Source organism: Nelusetta ayraudi, unplaced genomic scaffold, assembly GCF_046127955.1.
Source record: "Nelusetta ayraudi isolate G7.1 ecotype Tasmania unplaced genomic scaffold, CSIRO-AGI_Nayr_v1 ptg000026l, whole genome shotgun sequence".
NCBI lineage: Eukaryota > Metazoa > Chordata > Actinopteri > Tetraodontiformes > Monacanthidae > Nelusetta > Nelusetta ayraudi.
The window spans coordinates 6,942,501-6,956,679 of NW_027466076.1; the positions used below are offsets into that span (position 1 = coordinate 6,942,501).

The following is a 14,179-nucleotide window of genomic DNA, read 5'->3' on the forward strand; positions in this document are numbered from 1 at the left end:
CAGCATGACAAGTGCTTTCTGCTGACTTAAACAAACACGAGCGCGACTATTTCCCCCGCGCGTCCAAAGTCAATCTCCATCTCCTGGCGCTGTTTCGCCCCCTCCTACAGGGTCTAGGCTGGGGGAGGCCGAGCGCCGTGTGGTCATGGCCCGCTGGAGAGGCACAAATATGTGCTTAGGTCACCACTTTTATGAGGTTTGGTAGTTTCCTCCCAGCTCTTTCAGGAAACCAGAGAGCAGGTAAAGGCGCTTGGCCAATATTTCTCCTGACTAGAAAGACTTCCTGTTTTTAGGGGAGGAAGGGGGAAGCTGTGTGTGGAAAGACTTGTGGAAAAGAGGCGAGCTTTACAGCAAGATGTGGGTGACAACCTACAGAATTTGTCATTGCAAAAAAAGAAAAAAAAAAAGACTGCTTTATTCTCTTCTGTTCTCTGTTTTTGGATTAAAAGTTGAAGAGCAGGGGGGGGGGGGGTTTAAGAGATAAAAGCACAGAAGTGACTGAAGTTAAACACTGTCAGACATGGACCTGGAGATGCGTCGCCACTTCGTGGTTGTCCACTTGTTGGGATTCGCACCGGCAACCGAGCCTCATGACTGGACTGTGGCTTTCCCGTTCCAAACTGGATACGACACTCCCCATCTTTCACGCCTGCAGTCAGTATTCTGCCATTGAAACCTGCAAACTGCATGTCCTGGCTGACTTGTGCCATCCGTCCGAGTGCCAGGTTTTTTCCTACGCCCCCTCAACCCAGGGTTAGCGGAAGGCTCGACGTTGGTCAGCAGCTTCCAGTAAGACCTTTTGCATATATGCAAGTGTGCGGTTTGCGCCTAACCGCTGCTCCCAACGGTCGGTGAATCACAATTTAGAGGAACGAGAAACTGTCGTTTCAACTTGACGTCACCCCGCATCGAAGCTGAGAGGAGCCGACAGGGACTCGTCACTCGTCACTCATCCAAAAGGTCAACTGTTTTGAAATTTATTATAAACCGAAAAAGACATTGCGCCATCCCATGTGATTGTGCAAGTGCTGCTGATGCCGCAACAGCATCTTTTCATCAGTGTTTTTCTGTAGAAGGATGCATTCCGTGGTGGCAAACGCAAGTGGGGCTGTTGGTCCTAATAGTTGTGTGATTAATGGGCATTTCAGCTGGCTGGCTGGCTGGCTGGCGAAGGGGAAAACAGACAGAGCAGTGTGACTTCAGAGGAGCTCATCTCCTCCAAACCAGCCCAAGTCAGCAGAACACAGGATACAAAGCAGGAAGGACATCCTTCCTCTGTGCCACTCTCATCGTTCACCTCTCAGCTTGAAACATGCAGTGTCATGTGTGTCCCTTTAATATCCACCACCTCAATTATAACAAGGATAGAGGGTCTACAGATATCATTGATCGAAGTGTAAACTGTTTTTTTTTTTTTTTTTAATTTATGAAGTACTTCATAAGGAGGAGCTACAGCTCTTGGCCCAGGAATGGATGCATGGGTCAACATTAGCACAGTTAGCTGCTACGCGGCGAAGTGGTTAGCTAAACTCTTCCTGAATCCGAAAAACTGTAAAGCATAAAACGTATTCTTTTGCTGAGCTTTCTGTGTCAGTGGGTTTTTTTTTGTTCACGTTGTCACGCAAACCCAACTATGATCATTCTGCAGCTACTTTATCATCCACGCTAATCTCTTTAGCCACAACAATGCCTGCAGTGGCACCCTGCGTTTCTCTCTGTCCTCTTTTCTGGGGAATTTTAATTACCGCTAACGGCAGCCACTTCCTGCTTTCATCTTGGCTCTAAAGAATCTAATTGCTTTAGGAAATCCGTGGATTCCCGAAAGGCTGGCTAAAAACGCTCTCCTACGGAAGCTGGCAACGTGGATGCACAGGATATCAGCAACTGAAAGTTGCGACGAGGTCAAGGAGCTCCTCTGCAGCTTTGCACAACATCGGTCGTGTTGTCTGACAGCGAACATGCTGACTGTCAAGCGATGGCTTGTCGTAATACTCGAGACAAACTGAATTTGCAGAAGTGAAACCTGGCAGTTTAAATCAAAAACACTCACACTACACGCACTGGAGGATCTCTCTGTGTTTACCCAGTTTTTGTCCCTCTCCAGAAGGAACCAGGCTGCTTCTCTTTGTCTCACTCTCTCCCTTGTTTTTCTACAGGAGCAACCTCGGGCCCTCTCCCTTTTCAGCTGTTGCTGTAGCTGCTTGTAACCATGCACGCAGAGGCACTTTTAATTATCCCAAATAAGCATGTATTGACGCCTGTGCAAACATTAAACAAGACGCTTCCTGTGTGGTGGCACGGTGGGTGTGGGGCAGTGGGAGGGGGGGCGGGGGGGGTGGGGTGGGGTGGGGTGGATTTTCTTCCTGGGAAGATCCTGGTGCTCAAATGCTTAGAGGGGCAAATCTGAAAATGGTCATTAGGGAGCCGACATCGCTGCACGCAATCTCGGGCGAAATAGACGTTGCTTCTGAGGAAGTTTGTGACCTGATTCCTGTCAGCAGTTTACAGTAATTGGATGGCAGAGGAAATGTAGCGCCTCCCACTTTCAGAAAATTGTGCTGCGCAAGCAACACTGGGGATCTTGTCTCTGAGTCTGAGCTCTTCTTTTCCTCTTAGCTATTGTGTTGGTTTAAATGACGGTACAAGCTGTTATTTATTTATTTTTTTTAAAACTTGATTTACTTTTCCAAGTCTTTGGACAGACGGCAGGGTTTGTAATGGGACGTATTCATGGTTATTCAGGGTTCTGTTACACATTTCAGTTATTGTCACGCCAAAAATCTGTTGCAATCTTACACCGACTAAGAGAATGTGGCTATGAATAAAGTACTCAGAAATCCCGTGGCTCCTGAAAAATAAAGGAAATTTCTAGAAAATACAGCAGTTGACGCTTTGTTTATTTTGTGTTTCTCAAAACATGGCTCTTAAAATTAGAACGCTCAGGTTTTCATCTGAATTCTATCCCCCGTGTTTTTGTTTTTAAAAAGCACATTGGAGATGGATGACAAAGCAGCATTCTTGTGTCAGACTAAGAACATTCATCATTCTGCACAGTCAAACTAAAACATCCAACAGTTGGATCATGAAGAAAAACATTTTTATTGGATCCAGACCCAGGAGCCGGGACAGAGAGGTCATTATATTCGAAAATTACAGCTGCAGTAGCCTATTTTTGGCCACACGGGGCAGCACAAAGAAGAGTCAAGGACATTGTTGACATAAATGGCAGGTTTTTAAATCACATTCTCATCACACACTCACTGCTGTCAGGTCTCATTCGAAGCTTAAACACAAGCGCTTCTCGGTCAGGTTTGTGTAAATACTAATTAGGTCTTTGCTTTCGAGCAAACAGACACACGAGGTGACAGCCCGCGCGTGATCTGGCCTTCAACTTTCCGCCCATCTCAACCCGCTATCTCGTGTTGACCAGGTGCATCAAATTGTTTCCTTTAAAACTTTTCCAAACAGCAGCCGCCACCTGGTGTCTGAAACGATGTGAAAAGTGAGTTGGAAAACCACCGACCTTGTGGAAAACATCCAGATCCAAAACCATTTGCGAACACCTACATTTACATTTAAAAATTAACAATTTATTGACGTTAGCGGGCTACTATGACAACACAAAGGGCTGGTTTCCAACACTGTGTATTTTGGCCAACACTTTTTTCTTTTCTTTCTTTTTTTTTTTTTTTAAATAGTGCAAACGAAACTTCTAGGAAGTAAGCAAAGTTGGCATCATTTGTAAGAATATCATCAACTGGTTGCCGTCTAAGTTGGAAATATGAATATGTCACACCACTCACCAATGCTACTCTCCACGTATGCGTATATGCTTGAAACAGACACGTCAGGAAACCAGAGCCCTTGTGACGTCACAAATTCACGTTCATTTCCTGTGTCGGCCTCTGACACCTCAGCAGGCTCCGTGACCCACTTATCGGACGTACAAATGGCTGCAGACGCAGCTGAGACCGCCCCTCGGTCGGTAAAACACGGCTGGCTTTGCTCTGTCACCCAGCCAGCCAGCCAGCCAGTCAGTCAGCAAAGGGTTAAACGGGGAGTTTCGGAGGAGTCTCTCCTCTCCGTGGACGGACGGAATTCAGCGGAAAACATCTGACTGCCGCTCGGCTTTTCTTTTTTTTTTTCTTCTTTTCTTCTCTCCTCCTCCTCCTCCTCCTCCTTCTTCTCGTCCTCCGTCGCCGTGTATGCTTTTTACTCACTCTGCGCCGGAGCCGTGGAGGCATCACGGGGGGGAGAGAAAAACAAAACCCCAGTGTTTCCGACAGTGGCGTTTTCCAACAGGTAAGGCGCGTGGTGTGTGTGTTTGTGCGCGCGTGTGCGTGTGAGACAGCGTGTGCAATTGGCTCTCTCCGGGCTCCCCGACGTGCCACAGGTAGTCGCGGAAAAGTCGCGGCTTTGTTTTTTTTTTGTTTTTTTTAAATCCCAAATGAGATCGCATGTAAAACAAAACAAAAAAAAGACAACTTCTGGCAACTTTGTGCAACATTTCTTTCAGCCGCTACTAAAACTAACCAGCACATTCGAAGAGTACCACTTTCACCATTGAAATGCTGCCGCTAGGGACTAATTCCAGGTCATTGTTGCTGCATGAATTGCCAACACCTGGAAGCAGCCATCTCTTCTCGGAACCCTGCACTGCTTTATTTTTTTTAAACGTTATTTTAATTTTATTTATTTATTTATTTAAAAACAAACAAACAACACAACACAAAAATTGCATCCTCTCTCCACTTCTCGCCTTGGTTTCAAGTGCAGAAACATTTTGTGTGAGAGTGATTGCATGCCCCCCTCCCCAACCAACCCCCCCTCCTTCACAGTGGGCCTGTGGTATTTCACCATCTCATTCACTTGCAGACTGAGTCATTCCCTCTGATTTCCTCCAGATGTGCAGCAGTATACGTTTCCTGACCGCCTGAGATTGAGACATTGCTCTCCCCGGCGCCGCTTTTCCTTTTCCTTTTTGCTGACAAATAAGAATTGTTCTTCGCTTGCTCTCCGTGGTGGCTACGTGTGAAGGTATTTGTAACGGATGTGATCCCTGATCAGCAGATGCTGCACGGCCAGCATCCCGGCCCGCTCTTATCGCACTTTTAAGCCACCGTGGAGCCTCCACCGTGCAGTCATTTGCCGCGCTGATTGTAAATGAGGCATCGGCAAGTGTTTATGGCCATGGCTTGTTTTGACAGCAACAAGGAACATGTTTGTCTTTGTGAAACCCCCACCTCCCCCGCCTCTCCCTAAACTCCACCCTGCACCTAATGCCACTGTGGGAACCCAAACATCGGGGTTTACTTGGGTTTTGCTGACAAGTCTGGCTCCCGTAAAACTCAACGATTAATACGTATATCTAGACGATTGTTTTATGGTTGTACAGCTACACAGTGGCGCTCGGATGAACTGAACTCGGTATCCTTTTTGAAGTTCCCATCTGGTCGCTGCTTTTATGCTCCCCGTTTCCTCTCAGGAATCAAACCAGTTGCCCACATGATTGATATTGTTTAACCAATGTCTTGGATTCTGTGTAGGCCTTTTCTTTTTAAATTTGGGTGGTGGGATTGTTTATTTTTCTTTTTTGTTTTTTCTTCTTTCTGTTTCATTTAAGGGCTGATCGAGGCCGGGGGGGGGGGGGAGGGGGATCTTTGGGGGTGTCTGAAGCTGTCTTGTCCCCCCCTCCCCCCTTTTTTTTTCTTCCCTCTCTTCATTTTCCTGCTGCTGGATGCTTAGCTCGGCATCACGAGACGTGTCGCTCCGCTAGCGTAAGATTAACTCCAGGTAATTGCTCAACCTTTGCCCACCTCCAACCTTTGGTCCGCCCTGCGCTACCCGCAGCCTTTTTTTTTTTTTTTTTTTTTACACGGCTCTTCCATCTAGTGCAGCCTCTGCAGCGGCCACGCAAGGTATGTTTGTCCCACGCTGGGGTTTCGTGGTGTTCGGTCCTAAAAGTCCCACGACTGCTTCTGTTTTTGTCTGGCGGTCAGTCGTTTGATTTATTGTACGTTTCCTTTTCGTTTTGTTTGCTTTTGACGGGAGTTTAAAAGTTTTCCATCCTACGTCGTTGCGGCGGCAAATCTCATGGTCGGCTGTGCTGACTTTTCTCTCGTCATGTGATGCGGCCTCGTGTTTCCTGCGCGGTGAATCTGGAGGCTTTCGCGACTGACGTTGGAGTTCCGTGGGACCGTTCCTTCGTGATGATTATTATTTTGGTTTGGGCTGCGCAGATTTGTGCGACGATGCCGCGCTGCTGCCGAGCTACATCACTCTGGACTCGCGCGGGCGGGTCTGAGCGATCACATGACGCCCGCAGGATGCTCAGTGACACGAGCGCTCGACTGGCCCGAATGGTGAATATCGACAAATTCCGCCAGAATCTCCCGAAAACTTTTATCGGGTTCAGTTGTAGGTGAACATTTGATGTGAAGCAAGAGACTTTCAACTTGTGTTCTCCTTCACAAGGCTGGTCAAGTGACAGAGCACGCGTTAAAGCAGGGTTCAAGTGTGTTGGATTTTACAAGATTGACAGTTTATGGTTCACGTGTCCTTTTGTGCGCCTGTCAAAATTGTGTTGCCCTGCAGTTGTAAAGTGATTACCGTAAGCCTGTTCAGGGAAAATTACCATTTTTATGATCTGCAGGACCAAAAGAATAAAAAAAAAGCCCACTTCAGCAGCTCCTGGTGCAAACCTCCAGCCGCAGCGGAGAGCGGAGCTTCTGCTGTCAAATGTTGTGAGCCTCCAACTATCGTTGACTTCTCCTTTTTTTTTTTTTTTTTAACCCCCCCCACCCCCCACCCCTTCCTCCACACTTTGCTTTTTCCTCCCTGCTGCAGACGAGCCACGGTGGGGAAAAAAAAAGCAATGCGCCGCTGCTGAGTCTGGCCCGCTAGTCTGACCTCGCACACGCAGAGCTCGCCGTCTGCTCCGCCCCCCCTCCCTCACCTCGCCCGCCTGCCGCCGCTGCCGTCGAACGCTCCTTCCAGCGAGGCACACTCGGCCACCATGTCCGCAGAGGTGGAGACCGCCGCGGCCGTCCCCGCCGATGCCAACTCCACCAGCCCTCCCACCTCCCCCACCGCGTCCAGGGTGCCCTTCAAGAAAGAGAAGAAGAAGGGTGAGCTAGCAAAAAAAAAAACCCAAAAAAGACAAACCGAAACCTTTCTGTTGTTCTCTTGCCAAACTCACGCCGTTCTGATTGTTCCCGTGTCAGTCCCGGACAAGACGGATGAGTACCTGACGGGCAGGTTCCAGGGAGACGGCGTGAGGTACAAGGCCAAGCTGATTGGCATCGACGACGTCTCGGAAGCCCGGGGAGACAAAATGTGCCAGGACTCCATGATGAAGCTGAAGGTGAAGCAAATGTTTTCAAAATGTTCGTCTCGGCGGTGGGTCTCTCATCCAGAGAAAACGCCCTCAGACAGCACGTGGGCTCAGGGAGAATAAACTTTAAACACACACACACACACACACAGAAAAGCTCAATAACAAAACACCACCACTCGTTTTTCCACCCACCCAGGGCATGGCGGTCGCCGCCCGCTCCCAAGGCAAGCACAAACAGAGGATCTGGGTCAACATCTCCCAGGCGGGCATCAAGATCATCGACGAGAGATCGGGAGTGAGTCGCACCGCTTCCCCGCCGCAGTCGTCACGCCGCAGTCGTCACGCCACAGTCGTCCCTCCTCCGCTAACGACTCGATTCGCTCCCCCCCTCCGCTCAGGTGATCGAGCACGAGCACGTGGTGAACAAGATCTCCTTCATCGCCAGAGACGTAACGGACAACCGCGCCTTCGGATACGTGTGCGGCGCCGAGGGCCAGCATCAGTTTGTCGCCATCAAGACGGCGCAACAGGTACGGCTCACATGGTCGCTAGGCAACAAGAGCGCGCAAGACGAGTGCAGGTTTTTCCTCCTTAATCTGGTGTTGAAGCTCAGGTTATCTTTTCTTTGTATTCCTTTATGGTTGATTAGCAACCAGGCAATGAAATGTACAAAAAAGAGGTGCAAGGCGAAGCTTAATAACATTTCACCCTAATGGCAGAACAATGTGTGTACGAGCACATAAAATACACGCGTTAGGTCATTAGGGTTAATGTTGTAGAGTCAAACACACCGTCTAAACAGCAGCCCTGAAAAGTGCAGCTGCAACTTGATAGACGGAAAAACAAAGGGGGAAGGTAAAGCAGTCCATATCAGCCAGCTGCTGTCGGCTCGTAATCAGTTCCGGTGGAGTAATATTATGAAATTGCTGACAATAGTTCCTGATGAAGCGAAAGTAGGATCTGGTTGCGTCGTAAAGAAATAAAGTAATTTAGAACTGACTGACTCGATCACATGTGAGGAAGCAAGAGCTGGCCATGCCGTTGTGCAAGACCTGGTTGAGATTCCACCAGCAAGTGTCAATCAGCCGATGATTTGTCGCCACGCAGGCGGAGCCCCTGGTGATCGATCTGAAAGACCTGTTCCAGGTCATCTTCAACATGAGGAAGAAGGAGATGGAGAGCTCACAGAAGGTACCTTCACAACCCCTCCGCCCCCACCCCTCCCCCCCGCCAAAGGTTGAGGAGTGGAATATCCTTCCCCCCCCTCCGTCTAAGGAAAAAAAAAACTGGTGCTGCCGTGACAACACTGCCTCTTTCATGGGTCGCACCTTTACACTTTCCGCTGAGGTGATGCTAATTGAAACATGTCGCATTAAAACGAACACTAACAGGGCTGTCTGTTTGCAGGGCGAGAATGGCAAAGCCGTGGTCGAGGTGAGACGGCGACACTCCTCTCTCCAATGCCTCAGATACGTCACTCACTATTTCTCTAAACTTTTGATATTGGACCATTGCAGAATGGAGGCGGTGCCTTGCTGAGTATGAATGACGACATGAAGACTGCCCAGGTAAAAACAAAAAAACAAAACAAAAAAAAAATCAAACATCTGCTCGTTTAAACCTGCAGCTGTAAATGAAACAAAACATCTGATTTCCAAATGGCTTCATAAATCTGCTCTGTGTTTGTTTTGTTTCTTTGATATCCAGCCAATGGAGCAGCTCGACCTCTTTGGAGACATCACGACCCCTCCAGACATCCAGTCTCCGAACGTATGGGCACAACGTGGTTGATTTATTTGGGTGCTGCGGTCTGCTCTGCTCGTTGATAGAGCGGGGGGGGAAGTGAAGAGTAGCTTAAGTTACTTTTGCATAGATCCATTTTGCATGTCTAATCATAGCGACCATGACAGATGGTTACATTTATTTTCAATTAAGATTAAAGGCCCTGTGTGTGAGATTTTTAAAGGGATCTAATGAGATGAAATGCAGTACTGTCTGTAGTCACCAATAGTGACGTGTTCCACAATAGTCGTGAGTGAGGTTTTGCGACCAGTTCCTGACGACACAGCTGCTGGGGAAAGAAGTTCTGAAATCAAGTGCAGTATAAATTCTTACCACCAGGTGCTACCTACACACGGGGCCTTTAATAACTGTTAGGGTTGCAGGAGCTCCAGGATCATATTTGATGCTGCTCCATCCTGTTCGTATGTGTGTGTATTTTGAAATCATAGAGTCTGCTGTAACCTTGACACCCCTGATCTCACAATGCGTGTGAACTCAATTCTAAAAAAAAAAAAACAACAATAATTTGTAAAATACTCTTTCAAAAAGTACACATGCACATTTTTTTTTAATTGAATCACACGTAATCTTTGCCAATCAAGTGTTTGTCAAACTTCCAAAGCTGCTTCAAGTGGAATCATTACAAGAGACTTTAACCCTGACTTTGACGACACCTACAGTTTTATATCGGTAGTGTTTTTACATTTCCGCCTATTCACTGTTTTCCTGATCAGGAAAAAACTGCTGACCGATGTATGTCTAAACGACTTGATGTTGTCCGAGTCTAGTTAATGACTTATCAAAGTGGGACGATGGACTCTCCAACATTGCCAGCAACCCCGAAAATCCCAACATTATTCCAGCGTGATTCTACATGTCGCAGCTTTGAAATGTCGTCTTTTCACGTGCCATGATTGCTTTAAAAAAAAAAAAAAATTAACACGTGTTTCTCCCTTTGCAGAACTGATTCATTCATCTTCTTTGTCTCTCTCCCGCTGTCCCTCTCATGTTAACCAGGACTCTAATGACATTCTCTTGTTGGACTTTTCCGCTGAGGTTGACAGCAATCAGAATTGCATAAAAGGAAAAAACCCCGTCGTAGCTCCCCGTGTCCCCGAGCGTGTCGCTCCCCCCCAGACAGAGAATCCCTTTTCTCCAACGTTTGGCTACTTTCCAACGCCAGACACTGACCCTTTCAGAGATGACCCCCTTTCAAAATCGTCCGGCGGGCTCGCGCCCGAAAATCCCGCTCTAATCAGCGGCGCTGCTGGCAACGACATGGGGACACATCATAATGACGGCGCTTTGAATGGGGACGCCGAGTGCCTCAGTCAGCACATGAATGGGTTATCCAGTAAGAACATGATCCTCGCGCTCAGTAACGGACAGTGGCCACTAGGGGGCAAAATAAGCCAAGGCGGCACCATCACCCTAATGGACGGCAGTGAACCTGGACCGGGCCTCTCGAGCAGTAACCCGTTCTTTGACTCGCCTTTGAAAACCGCCCCTACCTCTGCCAGTGACGTAACTCAGCAGGCACAGGCCCCGCTGACCCATAGCAAGGAGTCAGTAGTCATAAATCCGCCTCCGCAGAGCTCTAAGGCTGGACGAGGTCGCAGGAGTGCAAAGGTGACATTCCACGGCCAGACAAAGTGTACTTGAATTGCATGTGCGACGCCCACAGGGCTTTTTTTTTTTTTTTGTGCACGCTTTCTGCTGGAGCATGCGGCCGCTCTGCGTGGCAGGAAATGCCAGACAAGATGCGCTTAGCGGAGATGAGGCGCAAGGCCCGTTAAGAATGAGGAATGCTGTGGAGGGGTTTTTTATTAGGTTGGGTCGGGTAGGGAAGGGGTCCTCTATCTGCTTTCGTGCATGCACCTCAGGTCCCGTTCTTCTCTTTCTCTTGAATCAACTGTGTTTGTTGTCACTTCTGCTCCTAACCTTTCACTATCATCATTCATGCATCACTGGGTAAAGCACGGGTAAGTGGCAAAGCATGCTTTTGGATCACACCTCAGGTGAATATTGTGATACATAATGCAGATTTTTATTTATTAATTTATTAATGTGTTTATTTTTAAGGGTCCCATGTCATGCAAAGTTTACATGGCCAGTGTTCAATGGTCTCCATCCTAACAACCCTAAACTCAGCCTTATGGCTGCCGTGATTTGTCCTGTCCATTAATGTGAAAAAGAATTAGCATTAGCAGGAAGCTAACACAGTGAGTGTTTCTGCAGGAGGCTGTAAATCAAGGGCTCATGCGCCTTCCTGGATAAATAATCACATTTTTCCGCACCCTTGGATTACAGGGGGGGAAAAAAATATGATCTGAAAATGATTTTGACGTGGGACCTTTAAAGGTAGTTTGACCTGCGCTGCATTGTTCACAGGTCACTGTAACAAATTGTGGTGTCATCCTGTCTAAAATACCCTTTGATTTCTGTGAATAGACTCCAGCCAATGACCTGTTTGGAGCGGAGCTGTTCTCTGCTCCCAGTCAGCCTGAAGCCGCCCCGGCCTCGGCTGACCTTTTCAACAGTGCACCTGCCCCTGTACACTCCACTCCTTCTTCCATCGCCGCCCTGGGTAATGAGCCAGAAAGCACTCTTTGTGTCTTCTTCAAACTTCAAGGGGTTTACACATTACACTTTATACTTCATTTCTAATAAACTCTGAACCTCCTTTTATATAAAAAAAAAAAAAAAATCTGTTTAAATCAGGAAATCTCCAATTGGGTACCCCAGCTGGAACAACAATGCCCCCTGCAGGCATGTGGGGAGCCTCTCCTGCTGCACCCAACATGTACGCCATGCCCGGTATGGTGCCGCCAGGGCCCATGTTTGGCTTCCAACAGCCGGCGGGCTATGGTGGCCTCCCCATGCCACCAAACGCCTGGGGTCAGATGAACCCTCAAAGCGTACCACCTCTGTCTCCGCCGCACATCTTCTGCCAACCTCCGGCTGCCGGCCCCGGCGCCACCAATCCGTTCCTCGGCGGCGCGTTCCCCGCCATGGGCGACCAGCAAGGCCCCCAGCGCCCTGCGCCTCGGGCGTCGGCCAAGGAGGCCCCCCCTCCGAGCGGTGCCTTCACATCTCTGGACCCTCTTGGCGACAAAGGGAAGAAGACTGGCAAGGACATGTTCAAGGACTTCCAGCTGGCCAAGCCGCCCGCCATCCCGGCGAGGAAAGGGGAGGCCTCCGCCAACTCCCCCCCGACTCCTGGCAACAACCCGGCGTTCGACCAGTACTTCTCCAGTAAAGTGGGCATGGCACAGGATTCCGCAGACCACGACGACTTTGACATCAACCAGATGCCTGTTGTCAACGGTAAACCCGCTACCAAGCTAACTAGCAAGACCTTGCACTGCATTTTGCACATTTTCCCTTCTTTTGTTATTTTCTAATTACGAGGTCTTGCACATAATGCAAGTGTGAACAGCAAATTGTGCCGTGTCATCATGTTCTCACTAAGATATTCCCAAATCAGTTGCCGCTGCCGCTCCAGCTGCAGCTCCCAGCTTCAGCCCCGGCCTTCTCGACAATGCCTTCTCTTCAGCACCTGCCGCAAACAGCCAGGACATGTTCGATCAAGCCTTCGGGGCACCAGATTCCAGTCCATTCGGAGCACCACCTGTACCAGTGGTAGATTATTACTCATGCATGCAGTGAAGATACACCAAATGATGTAATGTTTCACATGTAATCATCTTGGATCTTCATGTCTCGATCCCACAGCAGACGGCTGCAGTCGCTCAGAGCTCTGGTTCAGCCGCCGCATTCGAAGATCCGTTCGGGAATCCCTTCGCTTGACCCCTACTTTGTGAAGAGTAGAGTATTTCTTTGTACCTTTACACTTTTATATTATACAGACAAGCAGACAAGATAAAACATTTGTAACTTGAGAACTTGCTCTGTTCTCCTGGCCCTCGCAGTTTAAATTGTACAGAAGAGGAGCTTCACATCTAACACCTCCAACGCCTCCGGTGGAGCTGCTGTGGTGCGAGCAAGACGATCCAAGTGATGAGTGCCTCCAACCCTTCCCCTGCCCACCCCTCTTTCACGCCCATGAATATGTATTGTTTTTCCATTGTCCAATCAGTATTTCCTTCTTTCTTAAGGCCACTGATCTAAGAAGAAAATGTTATGTCATGATCTGCTGAAGAGATATGGTGCGTCAGGTATATGGCACAGCTTAAAAAAAGAAAAAGAAAAAAAGAGAAGGTTCACTGCTGATGTCACCTGTGTTAAAAGAATAAAACAATTCAATCATAACGCCTCTTTCAGCCTGAGTTACTTAAGTTATGGTTTGTTGTCCAGTACACACACATGGTTTCATGCAAACAGTGTCCTGCCGTTGCACTGTGTAAATCTATCTAAAAAAATGATGAATGAACTAATGTTAACTAATTTGTAATTGTTGCGTTTCCCAATTTGGGATCAACGAAGTACATCTATCTATCGATCTATCTATCTATCAAATATTGCAATAATTATTAATCACTTGTTGTAGCAAACGTTCAACACTTTTATTACTTCCTCTTTCATCGAGGTTACTTCTTGGGTTCCACTCCGTCATTTTACAATATTATGTATTTGTAATAGTAGTATGTAAGACTGCCTCTAAATAAACGTGTCACGTTGCCGTAAATTGGTTCGTCCGGCGTGTCGGGTCGCGCTTGAAAGTTACGCAGTGCAGTTCCAGCCAGCACGACCTCCCTCTCGCCGCCGAGGCGGCACCATTGATCCTATTAATCGTTTATCTACCGCTTTACTGAGTTTAGAATCATAATTTTATGGTCGAAAAGTTACCTAGAGCTGCTTTAAAGAATGTTCATGCTAGTTAAAATGAACACGTCCTTTAAATAACGTGTCTTCCTAAAAAAAAAATAGTCTGATGGTATGAATCTTTTTAAACAATTTCACTTAAACAATTCATGTAAGTGCTCTATCTCGTCACGCAAATTTAAACTTCACTCGCGATAATTACATTTTAAAGTTATTATACATATCTGTATTATTAATAAGACACATATGTGGAACATATATGGAACAATAGCAAGG

At 47.7% G+C, this 14,179-nt stretch overlaps 1 protein-coding gene across 2 annotated transcripts; it reads left to right on the forward strand.

Moving 5' to 3' along the window:
- Positions 1-3,970: 3,970 nt before the first annotated feature.
- Positions 3,971-13,390, forward strand: dab2 (DAB adaptor protein 2). 2 transcript variants are annotated; one of them, XM_076029408.1, is made up of 15 exons: positions 3,971-4,302; positions 6,847-7,127; positions 7,224-7,363; positions 7,533-7,631; positions 7,735-7,866; positions 8,444-8,527; positions 8,744-8,770; positions 8,854-8,904; positions 9,044-9,106; positions 10,136-10,747; positions 11,570-11,705; positions 11,840-12,445; positions 12,606-12,760; positions 12,854-12,945; positions 13,051-13,390. In XM_076029408.1, exons 2-14 carry the CDS (start codon positions 7,016-7,018, stop codon positions 12,926-12,928), a joined length of 2,292 nt encoding a protein of 763 aa, XP_075885523.1. In that variant the 5' UTR covers positions 3,971-4,302; positions 6,847-7,015; the 3' UTR covers positions 12,929-12,945; positions 13,051-13,390. The 2 variants fall into 2 exon arrangements, with proteins under 2 accessions (XP_075885523.1, XP_075885524.1); XM_076029409.1 differs by lacking the exon at positions 10,136-10,747 and having other exon boundaries at positions 3,978-4,302.
- Positions 13,391-14,179: the final 789 nt, after the last annotated feature.